The sequence below is a fragment of the Motacilla alba genome, chromosome 1A (assembly GCF_015832195.1).
Source record: "Motacilla alba alba isolate MOTALB_02 chromosome 1A, Motacilla_alba_V1.0_pri, whole genome shotgun sequence".
NCBI classification, from domain to species: domain Eukaryota; kingdom Metazoa; phylum Chordata; class Aves; order Passeriformes; family Motacillidae; genus Motacilla; species Motacilla alba.
The window spans coordinates 35,259,787-35,284,162 of NC_052031.1; the positions used below are offsets into that span (position 1 = coordinate 35,259,787).

Below are 24,376 nucleotides of genomic sequence, written 5' to 3' on the forward strand. Positions count from 1 at the left end.
TCTCTTTGAGCTGCTATTCAAGAGAATTGAACTGTCAATTAAACATCAAAAGCAATTGATTTCATTCCAGTAATTTCATTACACTGGCAGCTTCTTTGCAGCGTTATAGACTGGTTCAACATCTGAGAAGATACTCATTGGCCTGCAATGCTTTCTGTCAAAAACATGGCTTCTTGTTAGTATTCTTTACCAGGGAAGAGAAGGAATCCCAAATTACTCCCTTCTTTTTTTTTTCATTTGGTTTAATTTTTTTTCTTTTTAAACACTATGGAAAGCACTAATAACTCATGAAACAAAGTGTACTAGAAAATACTTAATTATATTCTGTGCTTCAGGCAGGCCCCTGTATTTATAGTTCTTGACTGTCCATGCTGACTCAGTCCACAAGCTTCAGTTTTAACAGAACTTCTGCCAGAACTGCTAGACCAAGAGTGAAGATTGGCTGCTTTGCGGTATGAATGAAATTATTTTGGTGTGTTTCTCCCCTCTAAGAATGGTTGTACCAGGCCGTGCTGAAAGCTGCCCTAGCCCAGCATCCAGCCTGCAATAACAGGTACCAAAGGAAAACAAAAAGGTCCAGCAAAGAATATAATACTGCTTTGGTAAACTGTTCCAGCAGCCAGAGATTTGCACTCAGGGACTCACTGAGTCTGTCATGGCTTTGATAGCTAAAGGGTTTTCTTCTATGGGTTTGTACAGTTGCAATTTGAGCCAGTGAAACACTCATGATTTCTTGTGACAGCATGTCTGCTGATCAGCTAGCATGGTGATGTACCTTCTGATATGTACTTGGAACTCTTCACCAAATTTGATGTTCTCTGCAGCATCAGGAGAAAGTGGAAGCAACAGTTTGGTATTCATGTACACCAGATTTATACACCTCTCTTGTATCTCCATTAGTTTTTCAGATATTATTGTTAGGATTGTCTCTCATGTGGAAGCTTTTCCATTCCTCTGTCATCCTTGTCATGTTGCTGAACTCTTTCTCAGTTTTCATGTATTTGATCTCTTCTCTTGATTTCTCCTTCACTCTGAGATGAGTGAAGGGGAAATAAGCCCTGTACAGAATGTTTAAAGTGCTTGGCACCATGGGTTTATAGAGGGCAAAAACTGGTGGGTTTTTGTTTGCTTTCCTACTAATTCAAAACTTTGTTTTGTGTAATTTTTTAACCTTTACTGAGTGCTAAGCTCTTATTTTCACTCTTATTGCAAATGCAGGACTTCTTTCTAGCATTTTAGTAGCTACTTGAGAACTTGTCCTGTAAAGTTGGAATTGCCTTTTCCCTCAGCACCTCTCTTGACATCTATCTATGCTGGACTTCATCTGCCATGTTCTTGTTCAGGCACTTTGGCATCAAGAGTTTCTTCTGTTGCACTTGCACTTCATTTTTTGAAACCACAAAGATGTTTTTGCTGTCTAAACAGAGGATGCAGTAAATTGAGTTAGTTTCTGAACTACCCACAAAATTGTATTGTCACTTGATATAAAAAAAATCACAGTATTTTCTAAAGAAGCTACCAATTTTGAATCTGCAGCATGAAATATCTAGATTATTGAAAACAGAAAAGCATTTCTTTGCTCAGAGGAAAGCGTCAAATGACTCTTCTCTATGCTTTAGTTGACCACCTTGTATTGTCACAGAATTACTCTGAAATAAAATTCTTTTCCTAAAATGTTGCAAGATCCAAATAGAGAATTCAATCTGGAAGTTCAAATAGCTTTCACGAGAAATGTTGCTACAATGTGTACTCATCACCAACGTCACAAGTAAAAGCCTGACATTGGCAAGGATAGAATGAGCATCTGTACCAATCTGGTTGGAGCTAAGATGTGTTGGTTGAGAAATGTGCTATGTTGAACAAGCTATTTTTTTGTGCAAAGAAGTTCCATCAGAAGGTAAATATATTTTATATACATTTTGTTCAGCCAAAATCTGAACACCAGAATTAATGAAATTAGTTTATTTACAGAAAAATCATGTCATCTGTGTATAACTTAGCACTACACAGACATATGTTCTGCTGTAATAGTTCCCATGTTCTTATGCCTGTCTTGAACTACATTTGCCTCCTTAATAAACAAAGCATTTGTTAAGGTTTCTAAAGGTGAAACAGCCCTAAGAATTAATTATCTTATAATTGTTATTTGGTCAGTGCTTTTTTTCTTTATTGACCAGACACAGACAGAAATATCTCAGCCATATACTTTTGAGGTTACAGTTCTTTCCTTTGATCTTTGAAAAAGTCATGAGAAAATGCTGGTCTAGTGACTATATTAGGTTTTGTTTCTGCTAAACAAACAAAAAAATCTTGCTGAGATCACATCACTCTATACACATTCTGGACCAAAACATGATAAGCCAAGCCAACAAGAGTTCCTTTGTTACTCTGAAAGGGATTGTTGAATTTTCAGTACAGTTGCTAAACAAAATGACAGTCTCACTCATGCTTTGTTGCAAGTATTTTTTTCCTTGGGTGAAGAAGTTGAAGAAGTAAACTGGAATTTGTGCAGTCCAGTTAAAGGACGGAATTAAAACAGAGGGAAAATAGGAATGGTCAGTAGAAACCTTTAGACAGCTGCCTAGCAGACCCGAGATGGAATGATATGGGTTTGTACAGAAAATCTACTATCACCTGAAAAACGATCACTGGCAAAAGAGACCTCTTTGAGGAAAAGAAAACTATTATTCTTTTGTTTGCTTAAAAGGGGTTGTGCCTGCCAGATAAAGGTGTGCACAGATTCAGTTTCTTGTTTCATATAGTCTAGGAATTTTCTGTTCACAAGGTTGTTTTGCACTGGTTTCTGATTTACAATAGGAATTATTTCTTGAAGCCTTTGAAATAGCAGGAGTCTTTTCAAGAGTGTAATTAAGAGGTTAAAAGCCTTCTCAAAAGCAGTTTCTATAAGATAACAACTTCTTCTATTTATTGTGTTTAGGTCTGCAGGTGGCATGATTTCTCAAAGCCTCATTAGCCCTTTGCTTTAGTTGGCACATATGTTGGGAGGAAAAAAAGCTGATGATGGGACTCAAATCTCTTCCTTTTGTGGTTTTTTCCTCAAGAAAGGCAGTCATGCAAAGGGGAAAACCATAGCAACTGCCTTGATACCTTAATAAATGTGAAGAGCATGATGTTAAAATTCTTTTTATAGAAGTATCCATGTTAAATTGTGCCTGTGTGCACAATATGTACATATCCACACACTAATATTCCACATTCACTCATAATGCAAATTCGTCACAGATTTTTGCATCCAAGGTATTTCTGGACAATATCCTCTCCCTATTATCCAGTTCCAGGCTAAAAAATGACAGTATAGGAGTCAATATTGATAGAAGCATTAATTGATGTTAAATGGCCTGTGGTACAGACAATAACAGCTGATGTGTTGCAGGAACAATCAACAATTTCTTCCGCTTTAATGTCCAAGTTGTACTATTGCCAGTATGTAGAATGATATGACAAGTTTGAGTGCCAAACATTCATAAATTTCTTAAGCCTTGACTCACATCTAGAACAGATAAATCTTATTCAAACAGCAGATATTACTCAATAATTACTATAAAATGAGAAATAGGCACAAACATTAAACCAAAGCATGTAAGGTTTGTGAATTTCACCTTTGACAAGAGAAATTTATGAGAAAACCTAAAATGAATGACACTTTTTTTTTCTGTCACTGAAGCAAAAAAATAAGATTGAACAATGTTAAAATATTCTCCAATTTTATAAAAGTCTTTGTAGTTCAGTAGTCAAACCAGTGATGTGCTGCTTTGATTAATAAATTAGTTCAGCTACCAGAGCTTGGGCAATGTTTGCATAGGACTCTAGTTCCCTGTGTGGCAGGAGGATCAAGGAAGTAACGAGTACATGCTGATTTTGAGATGTGGTTTTGAGGAGAAGGGTATCTGTATTCTTGTATAGGCCGTAATTTTCCACTGAAATCTGGTGTGAATACAAATTATCCGGGTTGCTGGTCCTGACAATTGAAATGGCATTTATTTCTGTCAAGCACAACAGAGTGTGCAGATACCTTGATTGAAAGGGATGAACACACCACCACTGATGTGTCACAACTTAGTACTTTGCAGCAGGGTTCAAAGAATCACTTGAATGCTCTCATCCCCATTAGTCACCTTGAGCAAATGTATTTCTTTAGAACAGACTGGAAGCAGGAAATCTCTGGATTTTGTGTTTTGCACATCATCAATATCTCCATTCTGTGTTTAAATCAAGAAAACTTCTAGTGATTTTTAATATATATGTATAGTTCAAAAACTTCCCACATATGTATATTGATGTGTTTTTCAAGTGACATTTTTAATTAGCAGCTTATTTTCTGTCAAACTTTTTTTCATTTAATGCAGGTATTTGTTTAAATAGGTATCTTTGTTTCTCTAGTACAATCATCTTATTTTTAATTACACCCTTTATATAATGGAATTGACGTGTAATTTCAGTATTTTTGAACAAGCAGGGTGTGATCAAAAACTGGCTCTGACATATCAATAATATTTTTTTTTACTTTTTTACTCTTTTGCCAAACATGTTAATATATATTTGATATTACTAGCCACTGAAAAGCTGCAGATCTCCATTTTCAAATGTTGCTAAATAAAGGAGGAAAGAGTAATTGGCATTGCAGATGGAAAAGCTTCTGCTATTCTTTTATTTGGATTGTTGTAACACAACCCTTTGCAGTGAATACTATAGATGAAAATTCCATTCTATTTATTTTCTTGTTTAGACATCATTGTTAATGATGTCTAAACAGCTGTTACTGCTGTATTGTCAGACACACAAATATTCAAAATTAAGAACAAGTCAGGTGCTATCTCGCTGGCCATGCCACACACAGTCATGAAGAACATTTCTAAGCAAGCATTATTTACTGTATCACTTGCCCTCATTCCTGTGACATTTAAAGGACTGTTGCTTTGATAGTGGAAAATAGGGCAGAATAGCCCACAAAGCACTTTAAAGAGTTGACAGATGGAAAAAATAAACCATCTTTTCTCCCTTAACCTGCAAAGCTGCAATTAGGTGAAGTAAATTATTTGGAATTTACAAGTAACAGCAAAATAGTGTCAATGAATTTTTTTAGAATTTTTCAACATAATTTGTAGATTTCTTAAATTTTATTTATAAAGTATTTCAGTATTTATAGATCACCTGATGCTGACACCAGGTTTTACACAAAATATTATCTAGAATTCATCTCATGTTCTCAGTAGTTGCCTATCTGGAACAGGTCAGCAAATGGATTTTTCATTGTCTCCCTACTCTCCCAAATATTTGACATTTCAAGAGAAGTTTCCATGCTTAGCCTGAAAAAGAACTGGAAGACTTTGAGGGCACATAGTTCTGCAGCTCTTCCAGTTCAGGCTTACAATTAAAAATCAGTGCTTTTTTTCCCCCAGAAATGTTAAATTTGAGCAATCATTTTCCACTTAGATGCTTCTGTTAATAATCCTGATTTTTAGTTGAAAGACCAAACAACTTTGATGAAGTTACATTCTCTCCAGAGAACTGTTTTCATGAAAAGACAGGAGCCTTAGTTGTGGTTTTCCATGTCACACCCCATGATAATGAAGGCTACAGAAGGTATTATCCTTCTTAAGAAAGCTGGTACCTCAACAGGTACCCACAAACTCTCAGAGGAGGAATTTCCCACATTTGAAATTGAGGTTATTTGTACCCATGCAGATATCTACACATACAGAAAGATGTCTCAAAACTCGCTGTTGGTGTCTCCTTGGTTTATGGCACACCTTCACCATCAGGGCACTGGGCAACAGAAGAGTGACTGAAACATCAAGCAGTAGTACAGTATCAGACCACCCCTCTCAGTCACAGGTATTTTTCTGGATTGATAGCCAAGGAGAGGAAGGCAGAGGTGCAAGGTTACCTAAAATGCATTTGCTACTGTTTGGTTTTGTTTTTTTTTACGTGCAGCCTCTAACTCAACCACTCAGTTGCTCTCAAAGTGGGGTGCAAAGAGACTGTATTAGATCAGCAGTTCCAGGCCAGCGGGTGATGTTTTCTTTCATCCAATAGAAGGTACCAGGCATCTGACTCTCCTGTCTTATGAGTAATCTCAAAAGAGTGGGGGTTTATCACATCTCTAAGACAGACAAATTTCTCAACCTCAGAACTGCTGGCCAGAAATCATCCTGCATGGCTGAAGCCCACCAGGGTATGTGGGAAGAAAGAAGCTGCTGTTGGAGTGTTTGGCAGCACCGGGGCTTACAGCAGATTTCCAGTCAGGTCCTGGGGCCATGCAGTGGCCCACTGTGGTAATCACAACCAGGCAAGCAGGGCAGGCTGTGCTTCAGAGCACTCCCAGCCTCTGGCCATGGCCACCTGCCCAGCTGCACTCTTAACAGAGTCCTTGACAAGCTTTTGACCCATACCAAAGAACATTCCCCTGAACTGGGGAATGTATTCCTGGGGTTCATCTGGTAGATCACATGCCCCTGGGACTGTCCCCAGCAGGTGACATCTTGCGTGGGAGGCTAGGAGAGGTCACTCTGAGCCATTTTGCTGAGGATTTGTGGGTGCTCCCAGACACATCAAACATGCCTGTCTATCTGTGGGGTCATGATCTGAGTCTGCAGCAGAGTTCCTGGGATAACCCAACAGCTGGTAGCCCCCACTTTTTCCCAGTTGTGGGGATTGAAAGTGCCCAGTGTCAGAGCCAACGTTTGTATAAATGTAGCAATGCAGTTGGCCTCTTGTCTGTGTGCAGCGTGATAGCATCCATCATCTTGCATGCAGGTTTACCAACACCCCTGAGCAGCACATCTGAATGTGAAGAGAAACATTACAGACTGAGAAACTCCCAGGGCTGCAGAAACCTCCTTATGTAAAACTGGGCAGTGGGACAGAAACAAATGCTCCTAAACTGTGACTTGTTATTTGTCTGTTTTGGTCTTCTTGTTGCCATGCAGGGTTCTTTGTATCAGTCCTGTAAAACTGAGATGTGAGAACTGCTGGACTGTTGTGTTGTAATTAAACTTTTTACAATGGTCCTACCATTTTCCCCTGTGGACCAAAGGGGATATCCTGCTTAAAAGACCAGGTTTGAAAAACATGGCTTACAACAACCAGCTCTATTTTTATTACATCCACTTTTCAAAGCTAGTTTAGATGTCACTTGCCATTACCTAAATGGTACTTTACTCAATCCTGTGAACAAACCCCTGAGAGAGTCTGTGTGCTGACATGCTAACAAAGATGGTGAGCTGCAGATGACCCTCTCCTGGCCTTTGTGCCCTCCCCAGACAGGCCCCTGTCCACAACCCCTGTCTATCATTGCTCCATACTTCATGGGGAAACTTGACTGAGGCTCTCTGCATAACAGAGCTGAGTCAGGAGAAGAGGAAGGTGATGCGAGAAGGAGAAGCACCACCTTCTTTAATCCACCATGCCCAAAATCAGTCCTCCTGTGCTCCCACTTCTCTGCCTCTCCTACCTGTTAGGTACAGTCCCTTTTCCTTTGGTCTTACCTCTTTTAAACTTAAACATCAAAAGAAACATTTTATCCTTGACTTCTTTGTGGCTTCCCTCTTCTCCAGACCTTTCATTGTGTTCTGGCCCTCATCCATTCAACATGAGGCAATCCATGTAATAGCTGTTCATTTCAGAAGGAAAAATGGCTTGGGAGAAATCTCCCTTCCTGATCTCCTATCTAGCATTTGATTTAAACCTGAATGAATGAGCAAGACATTCCAAGATATTAAGGAATTTCTTGGTTGTGAGATATACCCAGGTTGTAGCTGTTTTTGAGAGAAGATACAGAAAAAAAAATTGGGGGAAAAAAATTGGAAAAAAAAAAATTGGAAAAAAAATTTTATACATATATATATATATATTCCCTTAAAAACCTACCACTGGCATGAAACTTAGCATCCATTCATCTTAAATGAATTTTAAAATGTTAAAAATGCAAATCAAATCTTTTTTAAACAACTGCCTTTGTCTGTACCAGTAAATGAGGTTTTCATTCTACATGAGCAATATCTTTTCATAATTTGTACCCATGGTCACAGAATTCATAGTGTGTCACAGGAAACACTAGTGGGTTACAGTCCACATAGCTCAAGCATTTGCTTTGAAAGGTTTAGACATTTTAAGTGAGCTCATGGTGAACTTCATAGTGGCTGCTTTATTTACATGCTGCCTATCAGAAGAGATCAAGTATTTCTGTTTCCCTAAATTAGCTCTCTCTGGAATATAATAGCAGCTTTCAAAACTCACCACATGTTATCTACATATATTTTTCAGTTATAAATAGGGTCATGTTTGTGAGTTAATGGGTTTAGTTCTGAAAGTGCCAAAACTTTGATCAACACATGTAAAACAATTGGCTGAAAAGGGTGATTTTGATCAGTCCTTTATACATCAGTGTGCATTACCTACAGTATGACAGGAAACATAACCACTACTGAAACCTTTTAATATCTGCAAGAGGGAAAACGGTGCTTGGAAATTTAAAAAAGATTAGATAACAAAAGAGCACTTGAGGCAGTACTTCTTATAAGTACTTGCAGGATATGTAATCCAGTTACAGAACCTGAAGCACAAATCATTGCAGCTTTTTTGTTTCTTCCAAGCTTTATTTAAACAATAATTCAACTATCTGGAATTTCATTTACAGTACAGCAGTTCTGTTTTTCTTTCTGTTCTGTGGGTTTTATTTACATAGTCAGTGGTGGGTTTATATATGGAAACTTCATCTATTAAAAAAAAAAAATCTGTTCCTTGATTTGCTACAAAATATTGGTAAGATAAAAATCCTGGTCTCACTGACGACAGCAGAAATATTGCCATTTCAGCCACAGGGTCACATACAAACAAGGAACTGTTGGCTGCTCCACACAGCCAGGCACCCTGTGAGTGACTCCCATGGAGTGAGCGGGACATGAGGGCTGCACAGGCAGGCTTCCTACTGAACGAGATGTTAACTGCAATACTGCAGCACATGGAGTTTGAATAAAGCCTCCATTCTTTAATCAGTGAAACTGTCAAACTAAGGCAACTGTAACTTCTTAGTTTACATACCAGCATCACCCAGGGAAGAAATTTACTTCTGACTGAACACAAAGAAATCTCATCTACTCATTCAAATTATACCCCATTTGAAAACACAGGCATAACTTGGTTGTTGCCTGAGGAAAGGAGGAAGAAAACATGAGTATTTCTAAACATTTCCAGCCTTACCCATTTGTTGACAGACCACTGAGTTATTTTGGAAGCTCTGTCTCTGCTGCCTGACATGTCAGTTATTATTTTGAAAATTTAATTGTACAAGGGCTTTGACACTGAACCTTATAAATTTGTTCCAACTGACCTTGTCTCAGTTATTTGCCAGCCTGGCACGGAGCCTTAGCAGTCATTATTTGTTCTCATGAAGTAGGTAGGGCCAGCATGGAACAGAAGATAGAATGGACCTGACATTTTACATGACCGTAAATGAGGAAGCAGCTTTAAATAAAGAGATTAGTATGCCCACCACAAAGAGTATTGCATTTCTCTCAAAGAGACCAAATTTAGGTTGTACAGAATTACTTCATTGTACCCCAGGTGTGGCTGTTTGTTCTGTAGTATTTTCAAACATCTATTTAAATTTATTTCTGTTTTACCTTTCACTTAATCACTCCTTTCTAAACATTTCATGAAAATTTTTAGAGCACAGCTTTCATGTTATGGAAAAGGTATAAGTCACTGCAATACATTAAAAGTAGAAAAAGTTTATCAGGGCCCACATCCCCTGCTGGGTGTTTCACAAATTTTCAGAAATCTGAAGTGCACTTTTAAATCTTTCCCTGAAAGAATCACAATGAAAAAGCAAAACACGGCAAAAACAAAAGCCAGTAAATAGATGATGTTCTATTTGTAGCACCACATCTGAAAAGGTTCACTAGCTTTAATCCTTAATTACATAAGTGTAAGAACAAAGCATCACCTGCAGACTCTGCAAAGGTACAATGTGCAGTTGAGCTCCCTCTGTTGGCTCTGCAGCAGCTGAAGTGCATTTAGTAACTTCTTTTTCAACACAAATACATCACATTGGCAATACTAATCTCTAAGCAAAAAACATTATGTTCTGCTACTAAAACAATGTGGACTTCAGTTCTCTTTAAAATCATTAGGATAAACAATATTTGCAATGAAACAGGCTCCCAAGGGAAGTGTTCACAGCAGCAAGCCTGACAGAGTTCTAGAAGTGTTTGGACAATGCTCTTGGACACACGATGTGACTCTTGTTGATGGTCCTGTGCCGGGCCAGGAGTGGGACTCTATGATCCTTGTGGGTCCCTTCCAGCACAGCTCATTCTGTGATTCTGTAACTCTGTAATATTAAAGAAAAGGTAAAGCGGGAACCTCCAGAGACTCAGAAGTGAGTTCTGTTTATGGGTCTTGGAATGGCTGTTTAGCATTTGGAAATCCAAATTATCCTGCAGCTCAGTGACTTGTAGATTCTGAAAGAGAATCTCTGGATGAGTTTCTTGCGCTTTTTTGTTCTATGGTTTCAAATAATTGGGGAAGAAAACAAAGTCATACCTGGTCTTTAGAGAGACTCTGCTCAAAAATAATCAGTGTGTGCTCTCAGTGAGTTGATGGTTCCAAAGGAGAGCTGTCTCTGCAGAGCCAGCTGACAAGCAGATATGTAAACATGATTTTAGATTCAAGGATGAAGCTGCAAGCAAGATGGGAATGTAGAATCTCCAGGAAATGAAAACTGGAAGTGACAACCCATGCCCATCCTTTGGGGTTATAACTTCTTATAGCCATTGTGCAAAGAGTCTTTTCTTTTCTTGAAGTCAATTTTCTCTGTTTCTTCCCCTCCTAGGCGTCTGGATGCCAACCACATCAACTATGTACCTCCCAACTGCTTCAATGGCTTGGTCTCCCTTAGGCACCTGTGGCTAGATGATAATTCCTTAACAGAAATTCCCGTCCAAGCTTTTAGGAGTTTACCAGCACTTCAGGCAATGACACTGGCACTGAATAAAATTCATTACATACCAGACTACGCCTTTGGAAACCTCTCCAGTTTGGTCGTTCTGTAAGTTTTATTGATTGCTTTTTATACACGATGTCTTCTTGAAGGGCTTTAGCCTCTTGAAGAAACAGATTTTTTTTGCATCTTTGTACAGTCTGAGTAGCATTTGCTAAACCACTTGTCTTGATATAGCTTCAAAGTTTCCATCTCAATAAAAAAATATTCAAAGGAATTAAAAATCACCCTATCTGGTCAGCAAAACAAACAGGAAGGGGTGCATTGTGTGCTGTCTAAGATTGAAAGAGGGAAGATTAGAAACAGGAAATGAACAGAAATCTTTCTGGGGAACTTGGAAAGAATGCCAGCCAGTAGAAAAAATATGCATTTCCTGTCATAGAAAGTATATGTAGTTTTGTATTTGGTTACGTTTGCATACCAGTTCAACCAACTGAAACATGCACAGCTGGCACCAAAATCTGGAAGGTGTACTATGAATCATGGTTTCAGCTTCTTATCTTCTGGGAATGTACCAAGTGGAAAAAATCTAGACTAGCTGAAGAAACTTAATGGAGAAGTAATTTCAGGATGCTTTGGAAAACATTAACATTATTAAAGAGAGAATTACATAGTCAAGCTATACAGGCTGTCAGAAACCATGGTCTTACGTAAGACACTTAGCATGCCGTAGCGTTCTCCGGCCCCAGTGTAAGCACTGAACCTGGCACACATCAGAGTTCTTCATTGACAGCTATAGTCATTATCTCTGCCTCCATGGGGCCCCAAAATTGGGGATAAACACCAGACTTATGCTGCAAACCTTTTGCCTTCTCTTGACATTAAATATCAATCTCATTGAAGTTAAAGAATGGATGGACTTGTGATTGATTGACCTTCTAGACTTATATCAGCTATGGAAAAGACAAGAGGCTGTCTTGAGCATTGTTCTCTAGACACCTACCAGAAATGTAGTGGTAAGAGGACAGTTTAAAAAAGCAGGAGAAAATAATTTCTTTTCATGCCATGCTTGCTTCTGCTCAGTTAGGTTTCCTTATTTAAGCTCTGCCTTGCTTATTTCTAATCATCTGGGCTTTATAGCAATTAATAATTGAATCATTCCTCCCAGCCTACAATATCTGATCTTTTTGGCTTGTCAAAATCTTTGTGTGTGGTTCTGCTTTCATTGGGTTGCTACTCTATACAGTGTGGCAAATTTTCAACGTGGTGGAAAAGTGCATGGTCAATTGGAGCAAGTCAAAACCTTTATAATTAAAGATCCAAACATAATTGGAATTTGAAGATGCGCTCTTCATGATAACTAAAGCATTAAAGGTCAGAGTAGTCATTAAAAATGTAGAGTTGATTTGGTTTCTTCCTAGAAAAGAAAAAACCCACAGAAGGTTTTTATTTTGCTGTCAGAATCCCTGCCTTTGATGGACAGGTAAATTCAGTTTCTCTAATTTCTCTAAGTTCTGCAGAACAGTCAGAGAGCCTCTGATCTTTAACAATATTTTCAGAGTATAATGAAGGGCCTGGCAGCCACTCATTCACAGCCTTTCTTTTCTCTTAAAACTCTTCTCCCTGAGTTTCCCTCTACTACAGGGGTAGGATTTTGAGGACAGAATAGAAGGAAAAATCTGGGGAAAAGGCATTCTTTTTAAATTAAATGACCTGAAGTGGCTACAAGTTGAATCTGCTCTCATTAATGAGCTTCACTCAGAGTGGCTTTTTTCCATGTCAATCTAAAAGACAGAAATAGGTAGAACTCAGAGACTTGAGATGGGTGGCAGGGAGGAGAGGGTAGAATTGGTTTAAAAATATAAAAATTACTTTCAAGTGCTAAATATTTTAGGAAGTAGTTACTGATTTTAATAATTTGAAAGAAAGACAAGTTACAGCTCTTCTAAGATTACTTGGTTTACTCATTTAAGGGAAGCTACAACTTTTTGTGTTATGGCTTTGTGTCTTTTTGCATTCTGCAAGCCTAATGCCCTTTACCTGTCTGCTGTGTTATCCATCTCCTCAATGGCTCCTATTTGGGCCATACCCTCTGACACTCTCTGAATATACATTTTCCGAATATACATTTTCCAAATATACACCTCACACCCCACACACAGTTTTTCAGGCATGTTACTTAACTAATTAGCTATCATTGAGAATATGTCTATTCATTATGCAAACCCCAGCCTGGAACTACAGGATATAACATTTTTGAACAGTCTAGGTGGTTTAACAACAGATCCCTTCTGTGAAACCAAATGGAGAGATATTGAGAGAATGGGTGGTGGGCAGTAGAGGTGTCACCTATACATGCTCCTGCAAAAGCATGATTGCATATAATCAATGCATGCCTGAAAATAAGTTAATTTTGATTTAACCATCAAAATGTTTTGCTTTAGTCCACTGTGTGCAGTGTACTTTCCTGACTGCATGCTTAATGTTCCCCTGCAGACATCTCCATAACAATAGAATCTATTCCCTGGGAAAGAAATGCTTTGATGGGCTCCACAGCCTAGAGACATTGTGAGTTGACCTCTTATTTGTTTCTTTTTTTTAGAGTGTTTTCATTAATATGCTGAAAGAACAAAAATAGCCCAAAAGCCAAATGTGGATTTTGGCTTGCCTAATCGCTACAGGATCTAAGTGATAGTTCACAATGACTCTATATAGTAAATCCTATTTTTGGCTAAAAAATTAGTTTGCCTTTTTAATAAGCATTGTCAATTGATAAATTGTTTGAAAGACAGTTGAAAACTGTGTTGAGCGTAGAAGAAGGAGTGACTATTCATGAACTTATGGTTGCCTGGTTTAGTACTATGTATTTGTCTTGTTCAATCAATAAAGCTAATAGCTAGATTAGGAAATTGTCACAGTGAAAAGCTTTAACATTAAGAAACTGTCTTACCACAGAGGAGAGTTATAAAATTAGATGGGTTTATTTTTTTATACCTGGAAAAAGCAAAAGTTCTAGGTAGTCAAATAATGCATGTGCTTTACAAGTGGGCAAAATGTTTCAGTTGTATCCAAGTTTTCATCTTTAGAGAGCTCTGATAAAGAATAACACTGGTAAAGACTGAAACTTCCTCAAGTTTCCTCTGTAATTCTATTTAGACCAATTCGAATTTTTTCAAGCTTTCCAGCAAAAACATAATCTACATAAAATACCAAACAGGAATGCAGTGCTAATGGTTAGCAGAAATTATTTTGCTACAGTTAGTCAAATACAGATGTTATCTGCTGGAGTCACCCAGACCTCAGAAATGCCACAGGGACAGTAAAACCTTGCATGTGCTTCCTCCCACACCTGCTGCAGTCAGCTACATCATTTTCAGTGATTTTGGATGTTTTATCCAACCAGGACAGAGGTTAAAAACCCAGCTACAAAAAGCAAATTGTTTCAGACATGGATATTGCTAGTCTAAAGGTGACTATTTGCTTTCCCATCCACAAACCTGTTTACTACCCACTTTCATCTGTCATTGGGATTAGGAAGCAAGGAGATTTGGGCTTCTTGGGTTTTTTTATCACCAGTTTGATTGCATTGATCCCTTGCCACTGAATTGCAGTTTTACAATTTGCACTTTTAGCTGCCTGTGAGTTGAGAGGAAGTCCCTTAGTGTAGCACCGGAAAGGGGGACGGGAAAGGAAGAGGGAAAATGTAATGGTTTGTTTTGTTTATTTAAGTGATATTCACATGGCACTTGGTCACAAATGGGGAAAAACAGAACAATGGAATAAGTAATTGCAAACTCAGTCCCAGCCACCTGGCACGAGGGAGATGAAAACACAGAGGACAGTCACAAACCTGGGAATAAATGTAGGTGCAGCCGCTTCCTTGCAACAGGGCAGTGTAGCACTTGCCTCAAGCGCAGCAATTGCATAATGTATAGACCAGTTCCCAGATAGTCTCAAGATAATCTGAAGAGATCTTGGTGTAAATGATGGACGCCAGCTTTAAGATCATTTGTTTGCATTGAGGCGTAGGTCTGGAAATCACATATCACTGGAGGGCAAAACCAAACCGTACATGCCTGTAATCTCTTTTTGTCAATAAGCAGGAGAGATTTACAAGCAGGAAGGAAAGCCTTGTTGAGTTCAGACAGCAGTTTCCTGCCTGCATTACTTCAGCCTGATACTATTTCAATTTCAATCTATTGTAAACTGTGGCTTGGGTTTTGCCTGCCTGTTTAAAAAGGCTTTTGCTCCAGTTTTTCAGACTATTTTCCTCACAAAGCGTTGCCAGAGAGCACCACAGTAAACTGGCATATCTCAATTTTAGTTTCAGCCATCTCCTAAATGATAAAGGATACATATGTCATGCTGAGGGCTGAAGTAGGATTACAATCCATTCAGCCTACCAGAATAAAGTCTAATTACTGCTACAGCATGAGCATTCTTAAAGCAGAGGTCACTATGGTAGCTACGCTATCATTTTTACAATTTGTGTGGTTAGAACTATTCTCTTGACTGCTGTCAAGTCTTAAAATTAACAATACAGTTAGAAATATTTACATGTAAAGCACAGATCACCAAAACAAATATTGTTTTGATAATGAACAATATTGAATATTGTTTTGAAAGACTTTTTTCCCTGTTAATACTTGAATGTAGTGCTAAGGGTGGGCAATTTATAAAACAGCAAATCCCTTAGCAGTACTCGAATTTACTTACATTTTTTAATTACAGAATAGCTAAAATGTAACTAAAAATAGAACGCTGATAAAAATAGGAACGATAATGTGCTCTAAATAGACTTTGTTGGAAAGTATCCATACACTTTTGAGGATTTCCTGTCTTTTTATTGTATGTATTTATTCAATGCATAGAAGATGATAGTTCATTACAAATGCCAACAATGCTATGTTATCTGTTATGCAGTGCATAACTGAAATAATAATATCTATTTTCACACAGAGATTTAAATTACAACAGTCTGGACGAGTTCCCCACTGCTATCAGGACACTAACAAACCTAAAAGAGCTGTAAGTACAGAGCTCATATTAGGAAGAAGGATGTTTTGTCTAGTATTTGATTTCTTTTTTTAATGCTGGTGATTTTATCAGTAACCCTTAAAAACTGATATCCTAGGAAAAACTAATAAGCATGCCAACATACATAAAAAATAATTTTCAATGTTCAGTTTAGGCCTTTCAAGTTCTGACAACTTTTACTTTTATGTTGCCTTGTACAGTGGATCTTCTCCAGGAACTTCCTTTCTGGAATACAGTAAACAACAAACACAATTAATTAACTTTTAGTTCCAAACACAAGAGTTAGATTTTGCAAACTATCCAATGTATTAGTCTTCTATCTAAGAAGGCATGACATCTTTATTAGTCCATCAGGTTTAATTAAATTTCACCAACTTCCCTCCCTCACCTCTATTAAATTAAAGCAATTCCTTTTCAAGATATACAGTCATTTCTTTGTAATGTTGTGAATAAACCACTTTTGTATGCACAGGCATAGTTTGCATCAGGAAAATCAACAATGAAATTAAAGTATTCAAATTTATTTTGAAAAATGGTTGAATTATTAAAAATTGAAAGTAATTAAATTATGTTCACACATCATACACACAATGTACATATTAATGCATACACTCAGAATTCTTTCCATTTGACTTCTTTACTCTATTAGTGGTACTACCAGCATAGATTTTTAACAAAAATAAGTAATCACATACTAGTTGGACATGGGTGTACCCCTGCTACATCACAAACTGATCTAAAAGCCAATTTTAAGTAGCCACCTGAAATTTTTTCCAGAGCAGGTACCCCCAGATACTGTGGACTCCTGCTCAGCACCTCCACTCTTGCCAGAATGCAGCTCTGCAAGAGGCAGCAGGGCTATAAGTTTCCCAGCCCAAATGTTCTCAACTGCTGTTTATGCCATAAAATAATTGCTATGAATTCCAGTGACCTCAAAGGATTGCTTTTTTTATGACTTCTGGAGTCAGTAGCCAAAAATGGGTAACTCAGTTTGCCCCAAATGCACCAGCAAACTGCCTGATGTGCCTGAGGTTACGTACTGGCCCCCACAAGATTTCACCTCTGAGTATCAACTATGTGCAAGAAGCATTTGGGGTCTGAAATTGCAACCTGTCATCCCAAATGCAGCACAGACATGAGACCGTGTGGTTCCGTGCTTTGTGTAGCCTGAGAGCTGATCCTGTAAGGAGGGGATGTGTTCCACTGACCCTCGTGGGAGCACAGCCCTGCTGAGGCCCAGCTCATGGCAGGGCCACCTTCATAAGGCTGTTTCTGGGTGGGACCTCGTGTCTCTCTCAGAGTTTGTGCACAAACTGTGACCTTTTTGTGCACAGCTAGTAGCAGATATTGCTCTGGCAGCTAGTCATGCCATTCCCTTGGGTTTTTTCTGCCATGCAAGGGGTCCCATTCAAAACCAGTCTGTTCACTGGTTCTAGATGAGATGCTCTTCTGCTCAGAGCCTGCATGCAAAGCAAGCAGGGATGTAAAGCCTTGCTCTGCAGCTCATCACCAATAGCAAAATGCCTAAACAACGAAAACCAATAATGTGGGACCTGTTCAAGTAATGGCCGAGAGTGCTTGCCTCAGTGAGCAATTGGAGGCTTAGTAATGCATAAATTTAAGCTGGGAAGCCTTCTTCATACCCGACTGAACTAATGGGAGTTTCCCACACAAATCATCATTGTTCTTTTGAAATCTTAGTTGTTCCTTTTGTTTTTCACAATGGAGAATTACTCATATGAATGAAATCCAGTAATTAATGATGAGACAAAGATTTGGCTCTCTGTCCAGCAGGCACAATTACATTTTGTTTGTTTCCACGTTTAAAATATCTCAACAAAAAGGTGGTTGTGGAAGGATCAACATTACAATATAGTGTATAAAAAAATTTCTTTGATAAACTTGTGCCAACCAGCAAAAAAATAGTTGCAGTTTAACAACCCCAGGGGGAAATATATTGTTAACTATTTAATTATTAATATCTAACTATTGATGTTCTTAGTTCATATACTTGTGTATATTTACATTATATCAATATATATACATGAATATACCCTGTATTTTAAAATGTCATTTTGAAGTTTACTTCACCTGAATGGTTTGGTTCATTTAGAGAAGTGCAGAATCCCAGCAATTTTGCTCTCTTCTCTTCTCTTCTCTTCTCTTCTCTTCTCTTCTCTTCTCTTCTCTTCTCTTCTCTTCTCTTCCTCTTTTTTCCTTTGCTTTTATTTTTTCAGTTCTGTCTTATTCCAGAAAACAAGGATATACCTTTACATACAGACACTTCTCTTTCTACAAACAGAAAACCATCACTGTGCATTGTGATTACAGATTGAGTCTTGACTTTTTTTTTCTTACCATATAAACATTTTTTTCTTTGTAGGGGATTTCATAGCAATAACATCAAGTCAATACCTGAGCGTGCATTTGTGGGTAATCCTTCACTTATTACAATGTAAGTGATAAGAATCTTTTCAATGACTCTTTGTATTAGAGAATGTGGAAGTATCATATTTGTGGCTAATTGTCAAATAGCTTTTTTTGTGAGTACACTTCGTAGCACATCACCATACAAGCGAACAAGCTCGTATCTTTCCAGCTTTGTGGAAAGAATGGCAATTTTCAAGCCCTGATTAAGGGAAGCAAGTAGTGGTCTGTGGCCTTTGACCTTTTATTTGAATGGTAACTTCTAAATCTCTTAGCGTTACTGGCAACATAAAAGCTGGTAAAAATTACTCTTGATGGACTCGATTCTGAATTCCCATCATCTTACATGAAAATGCACGTAATGGACAACTTCAAATTAAGAAATTGCAAAATAAGTGTAAGAAAAATAATGATTCATCTTGATTAATATTTCATGAGCAAAAGCAGCATGACTTCAAAAGGGCAAGGGAACCTCTTCTGAATAGGGGAAGTTCTGACTTCTTCATGTGCTATCCTTACATTTGTCTTAGGTCATAACAAAATTCTTAATATGTGAAATTTTGTCTTCACAAACCTGGGAGGAAGAGAGAATATTTTTTTGACTGGCTTCTGGCATTAAAACAGGAAAACAGTGACTAATTGAATGTTCAAAATGTGACATGTTAATATAGATTAGAGGGTGAGAAAAGCCCAGAAGGCCACCACTGCTACAACCAGAGGGGCACAGTCTGTGATTCATCATAGGGAGTTTACTCATTTAATTATAGTATAATAATATGCTTAGAATATTTTAAAATATTTTTCATTAAATGTCTTTTTATCCTTTTTTCCAGACATTTTTATGATAACCCTATCCAACTCGTTGGAAAATCTGCTTTTCAACACTTACCAGAACTAAGAACTCTGTATGTGTTTACTTTCTATTTTAGTTTTCTTTTTATATTGCAATACTAGAGTTGTCCCACACTTCCATCACCACAATTATATTGAATTTTTTTTTTAATTGTAGGACTTTAAATGGTGCTTCACAGTTAACAGAGTTTCCTGATCTGACAGGGACTACAAGTCTGGAGAGTTTGTAAGTGCTAGAGAAGTATTTCTGCTTTGTTGTATTTTCTTGTATACTGACTTATTGTAAAGAATGTGCTAATAAAATTTTGGTTTTCAGTCTTCAGAAAGTAATTGTTCTTCATAAATTCTTTCAACAGGACACTCACAGGAGCACAGATCACCTCTCTCCCCAAATCAGCTTGTGACCAGTTACCTAATCTCCAAGTGCTGTACGTTTCAGTAAGATTATTAACATGACATTAATGCAAGAGATTAAAAGACAAATGAAACTATTATGATTTCAAAATTACCCAATTACTGCTATTTCTGTGTATCACATTACTTCTTAGGAATTCAGCTCAGGGAGTTGGCCCCTGTGTTATTTAAAAAGTTTACAACCCACTTACCAATCAGGATTTCTCCTACATTGCTGAGAAAGATAACTACTTAGCATATTTTTAGGAAAAATAAAAAGGTTCTGGATTTTGTTTAAAAAAAGACAAACCTACCTTATTTTCATTTATTCTGTCTCTTCTACAGTAGTTTGGGATTTTTTTTTCACTAAGGCAAATAATTCATTGAAGTGAGTAGAAAATATAAGTAAAGACAGCAGTTTTGAGTAATTATTATGTTCCTCTTTTAGTTTCTTTCCCAACCAGACATAAGTAGCTGACTGAAGTTTTAATAGACTATTCTTTGACATAGCTAGGCATATTTGGTATACTAAATACACAATATTATTTTAGCTTGTAAATTTCCTTGGAGTTTGCTTAATCACTAAGGAAAGTAATCATCATGTCCACTTCTTTGAGAATGAGCCAAAAGCACTTTCCTCTATGTATTACATCACTAGGAATCTATTTGGTATTAATTCTCTGGCCAGCATTGAAATAGCACTAATTATAATGCATTATTTGAATACCAGAGTGAATGTCAAGAACATTTCCAGAAAAAATTAAGTTTTAGTTAATGGACTCAATATAATCATTTCCAGAATGATAAAAGACAGTCTGCTGCCAGAAAAAAAAATCTACACACAGAATTAAGTTTAAATATGTCCTGTAACATTCAAAAACAATAAATAATCTCAAAAGAGAGTGCAAACAAATAATTCAGCAATTAATAACTTACAGAGTTCATAGTAGAGTAGGACTGTCCATTGGAAATGCACATTTTTATTTTTGAGGATTACCGTATATAATTCGAGCTGATACTTAAAAGAGGAGGGAACTGATTTATCAGCAATTTCAAGTACTCAGGAGCTGCTCTTTCCCCATTGCTGCCAGATTGGAATGAGCCTGCTGAGTCCCCACATCAGTTCTGGCTGTGCCATGGAGAATATTGGTGCGCTGAGCCCACCACCCATGCCTTACTTGGAGACTGCGACCTTGCAGGGGCTGCCTGGCTCAGACATACTCACAAACAGATACACTCAACTCACATCCAAGTGCAAGCACTGCTTTGGAAGGCAGTTTGTGCATCCTACTGAGGGGAATGTGCTCGAGGCTCCCTGGATGTGTGCTCACCTGCAGGAAAGGTGTCTGTGAGAGCACGGTCCCAGCAGCCCTGAAAAGGCTCCCTCAGCACAGCTGGGCACTGGGAACAAAGCCTCTTGCCCTCAGCTGCTGCCAAGAGCTTCATGGATTAAGAAAGTGGGAAAAAATACCTTAAAAATAAACAAGTAAAATATTTCCTGGAGTTCTGACAGAACTGAGGGGAGAAGGGTGTCAAGTTCAGGGTTATTTTCCCATGTGTGAGGAGGGGTTTTCAGTATGTACAAAGTTCAAGCTGGTAACATATTTTTAAGAAGACCTAAGTGATAAACCTGTGGATGACAGAATAGCCGGTGTCTGCCAGACACACAAGACATCCTTTACCTTGGCCTAAAAGCCTCTAGCTCTCTTGAACCCCCTCTGGAATGTCTCATTTGGGCCACAGTGTACCTTTTTTTGTACACACACAAACCCAAACCAAACCAAACCAAATCAAACAACCAAACAAACAAAAAACCTCCACACCCCAAACATATTGATATTTGCCTTTCTACAGAGTAAAATCAGAGTAGAACACCTTAAAGATACACAGTCATTATTTGCACTACTTCCACTAATCAGATATAAAATAGTCCAAATGCCTCTCTTGGAAAAATAACAGTGAAAACAGAGTTTTACCAAGGGATTAAATAGGTGGAGATGAAACACCTATAGTTCTATAGTTATAGAGAATGTGAGAAGAATTTCACAGAGTGAAAAGTGAATTTCTTTCATGTGGTAATACTGGATAACTGTGAAAAAAGACATTTTTTCTAATTCTAGGCATAAACTTTTTTTCTCTATTCTTTTCACATGCAACTTTCCCATTTTGTTTTCCCTGAACAACACACACACACACACACACACACATATATATATATATATATACACACACACATATACATATATTGGATGTGACTCTTGGGTGGTGGGGGCTGGTGTCTGGTTGCTTTTTTTTTTCCCCTTCAGTTTCTGCAAATTGCCTGGGCTTGGTTTTGATTAGTTATATTATACTGTAAATCAGTCCAGATGTTTCAGTTATTCTGTAATTTGTTGAGTTTTGGCTCAAGTCTTTTTAAGGTTTTTTTTCCCCCATGTAGTGATTGATTTCAAAGTTAGTTCCAATATTTTTGACCATTTCCTTCAGTTATAAGATGTAGCAGTCTAAGTCTGAGGATCCCTACTGCTTAATTAAAGTGTAGAACGGGAAGCTGATTGTGACTCTCATCAGAAAAATACAGGCTCTTCTCTGAAAAAATATGAGTATATATGCTTAGTAGATTATTTAAATTGTTCAAATATTTATCCAAATTTAAACATGATAAATATGAAGTCTGTGATATAAATCCAGATGGCAAATATCATTGCTGTAAAACACTCAGCAGAAGTCTACACTTTAGGCAGGGAATCTTCAGACAATGCAAGGGATGCAAATGTGGATATGGAGTTAGTAAATCTTGCCTTCTCCCCTCCTCTCTCCTCTTCAGTTAGAAATCAAAATGTGACAGATGAGAAATAAGTGAGTTTGTGCACTTCTACTGTGACTGTGGATAAAAAGAAATTCTTTTTAATTGAGCATGAAGGTATACAATGAAAGCTACTTTTCTTTTAACATTCCTTTGATGTTAATCTATTTGTTTCTTGTATAATTCAGGGATCTGTCTTATAACCTGCTGGAAGATTTACCCTGTTTTACTGCATGTAAAAAACTCCAAAAAATGTAAGTGTTAAACCATCCTGAAAAGCTTAAAAAGAAGCATCTATGTGTGTTTGAGTATAATTAACTTGGTTATTGCTGGCTGATTTGACATATCCCAGATACACTTTATTGAAGTGGATCATAAGCACAATCTAAAACACCCCAAAGTTCCTTCCAAGTGTCTTTGAAACTGAGGAGATCCTTATTGCTATTTCAGTGACTTGCATCACAATGAAATCGCTGAAATCAAAGCAGACACGTTTCGGCAGCTGGCTGCTCTTCGCTCTCTGTGAGTACCCCCTAACAGACATTCACATAGGTTCTCAAAAATATGGGCTGTATCATGTCTGCTCATGATGTACCCCAAAAGATCCTTATTTCAGTTTTTCCTCACTATGGTCTTTCACCATGAATTCGTAACTGGGAAAGGAGAGCAAACATTGTGAGGTTTAGCACCTTCAGCAATGAATTAAAATATTTGAGCTTATAGCCATAAAAACTGTCACTTCTAGATGTTTCTGGTGGAATTAGAGAGACTTACTGGGCCAGAGCTGGTATCTGTTGGCAGGTTCGCATTATAATCAGCTCTAGGGAGTGGGAAGTCATTTTACAGAGAGCAGCATCTTAGGATGGAAAGTCCAATCATGTGCAGGTTTCCAGTTTTCACACAGACTCGTGCTAGAGGAGTGATTTTGTCAAGAAATTACTCATGGTTGGAATCTTTTGCAGAATTAAAGCTGTACATTTTTTTAAGAGTTGCTTTCAGTCTCTTTGACTTTTCAGGGGCGGTGAAAATTGAGATTAGGAAGTTAAGCCTATTGACCATGGGTTACTGCTCTTAGTCACATGAGAACATTTTAGAAGATTTAGTCGATATAACCCACCCTTCTTTCTGCTGCATTAGAAGGCTGTGAAGCAGACTGAAATTTCTTGAGCTGGGGCAGGCATTGAGACATTTTAAGTTGCCAGTTTCATAACACCACAAATGACCAACAAAAAATGAAAAAAATACTTTGCACTATGAGATATGTAGGAGCTTATTGAAAATATTGGCATGTAATTGATACCTGTTTTATATTTAGGCCTCCTAATCAAGTGTTTGAAAACTTCCATACTCAATCAGTGGGTATGTAATTTTCTACTCACTTTTCTTGTAGGGATTTAGCTTGGAACAAAATTAAAACTATTCACCCCAATGCCTTCTCCTCTTTACCATCTCTGATCAAACTGTAAGTATTTGAATATCTTATACATTCAGTTTTTTGCATTTTTCTTCCAAGAGCATACAAAAGTTTAATAACTTGGTGCCCCAGCAGAAGTTGAGATCTTCTCTGTTCTAATCATCTGGTCTGTTGAATCCTTATCTAAATGCCTGCTTTCTTGTACTTCCCCAATTCACATAGGTATTACAACAAAGCTGCATACAGCACTGAGTGTAATCATTTGGGGTCCATGAAGATTATCAGTGCAACTGCCTCTTTTCATTCAATTTATTAGCAGTTAATCAGCCGTAGCAGTGGTAAAGATTTCCTGTTAGTTGTGTTTCAGGCCTCAGGAATTGGATTAAAAATTAAAAGAGAAACTTTTTTCCAGAATTCATCTCTATTTCATTGTTCCTCATTTGATGAAATAGTTTTTCCTATTTAGTAAGTTCAGCAGAGCAGTTAG

The 24,376-nt window shown here is 37.6% G+C and overlaps 1 protein-coding gene across 1 annotated transcript in view; it reads left to right on the plus strand.

The window, feature by feature from the left end:
- LGR5 (leucine rich repeat containing G protein-coupled receptor 5) overlaps positions 1–24,376 on the plus strand; it is a 92,237-nt gene that overhangs the window by 53,866 nt on the left and 13,995 nt on the right. The window contains exons 5-14 of the mRNA XM_038154784.1: positions 10,856–11,071; positions 13,460–13,531; positions 15,923–15,991; positions 18,384–18,455; positions 19,261–19,332; positions 19,437–19,505; positions 19,636–19,707; positions 22,664–22,729; positions 22,926–22,997; positions 23,866–23,937. Of these exons, the coding sequence (XP_038010712.1) occupies positions 10,856–11,071; positions 13,460–13,531; positions 15,923–15,991; positions 18,384–18,455; positions 19,261–19,332; positions 19,437–19,505; positions 19,636–19,707; positions 22,664–22,729; positions 22,926–22,997; positions 23,866–23,937 (852 nt within the window). The remainder of the gene's footprint in view (positions 1–10,855; positions 11,072–13,459; positions 13,532–15,922; positions 15,992–18,383; positions 18,456–19,260; positions 19,333–19,436; positions 19,506–19,635; positions 19,708–22,663; positions 22,730–22,925; positions 22,998–23,865; positions 23,938–24,376) is intronic.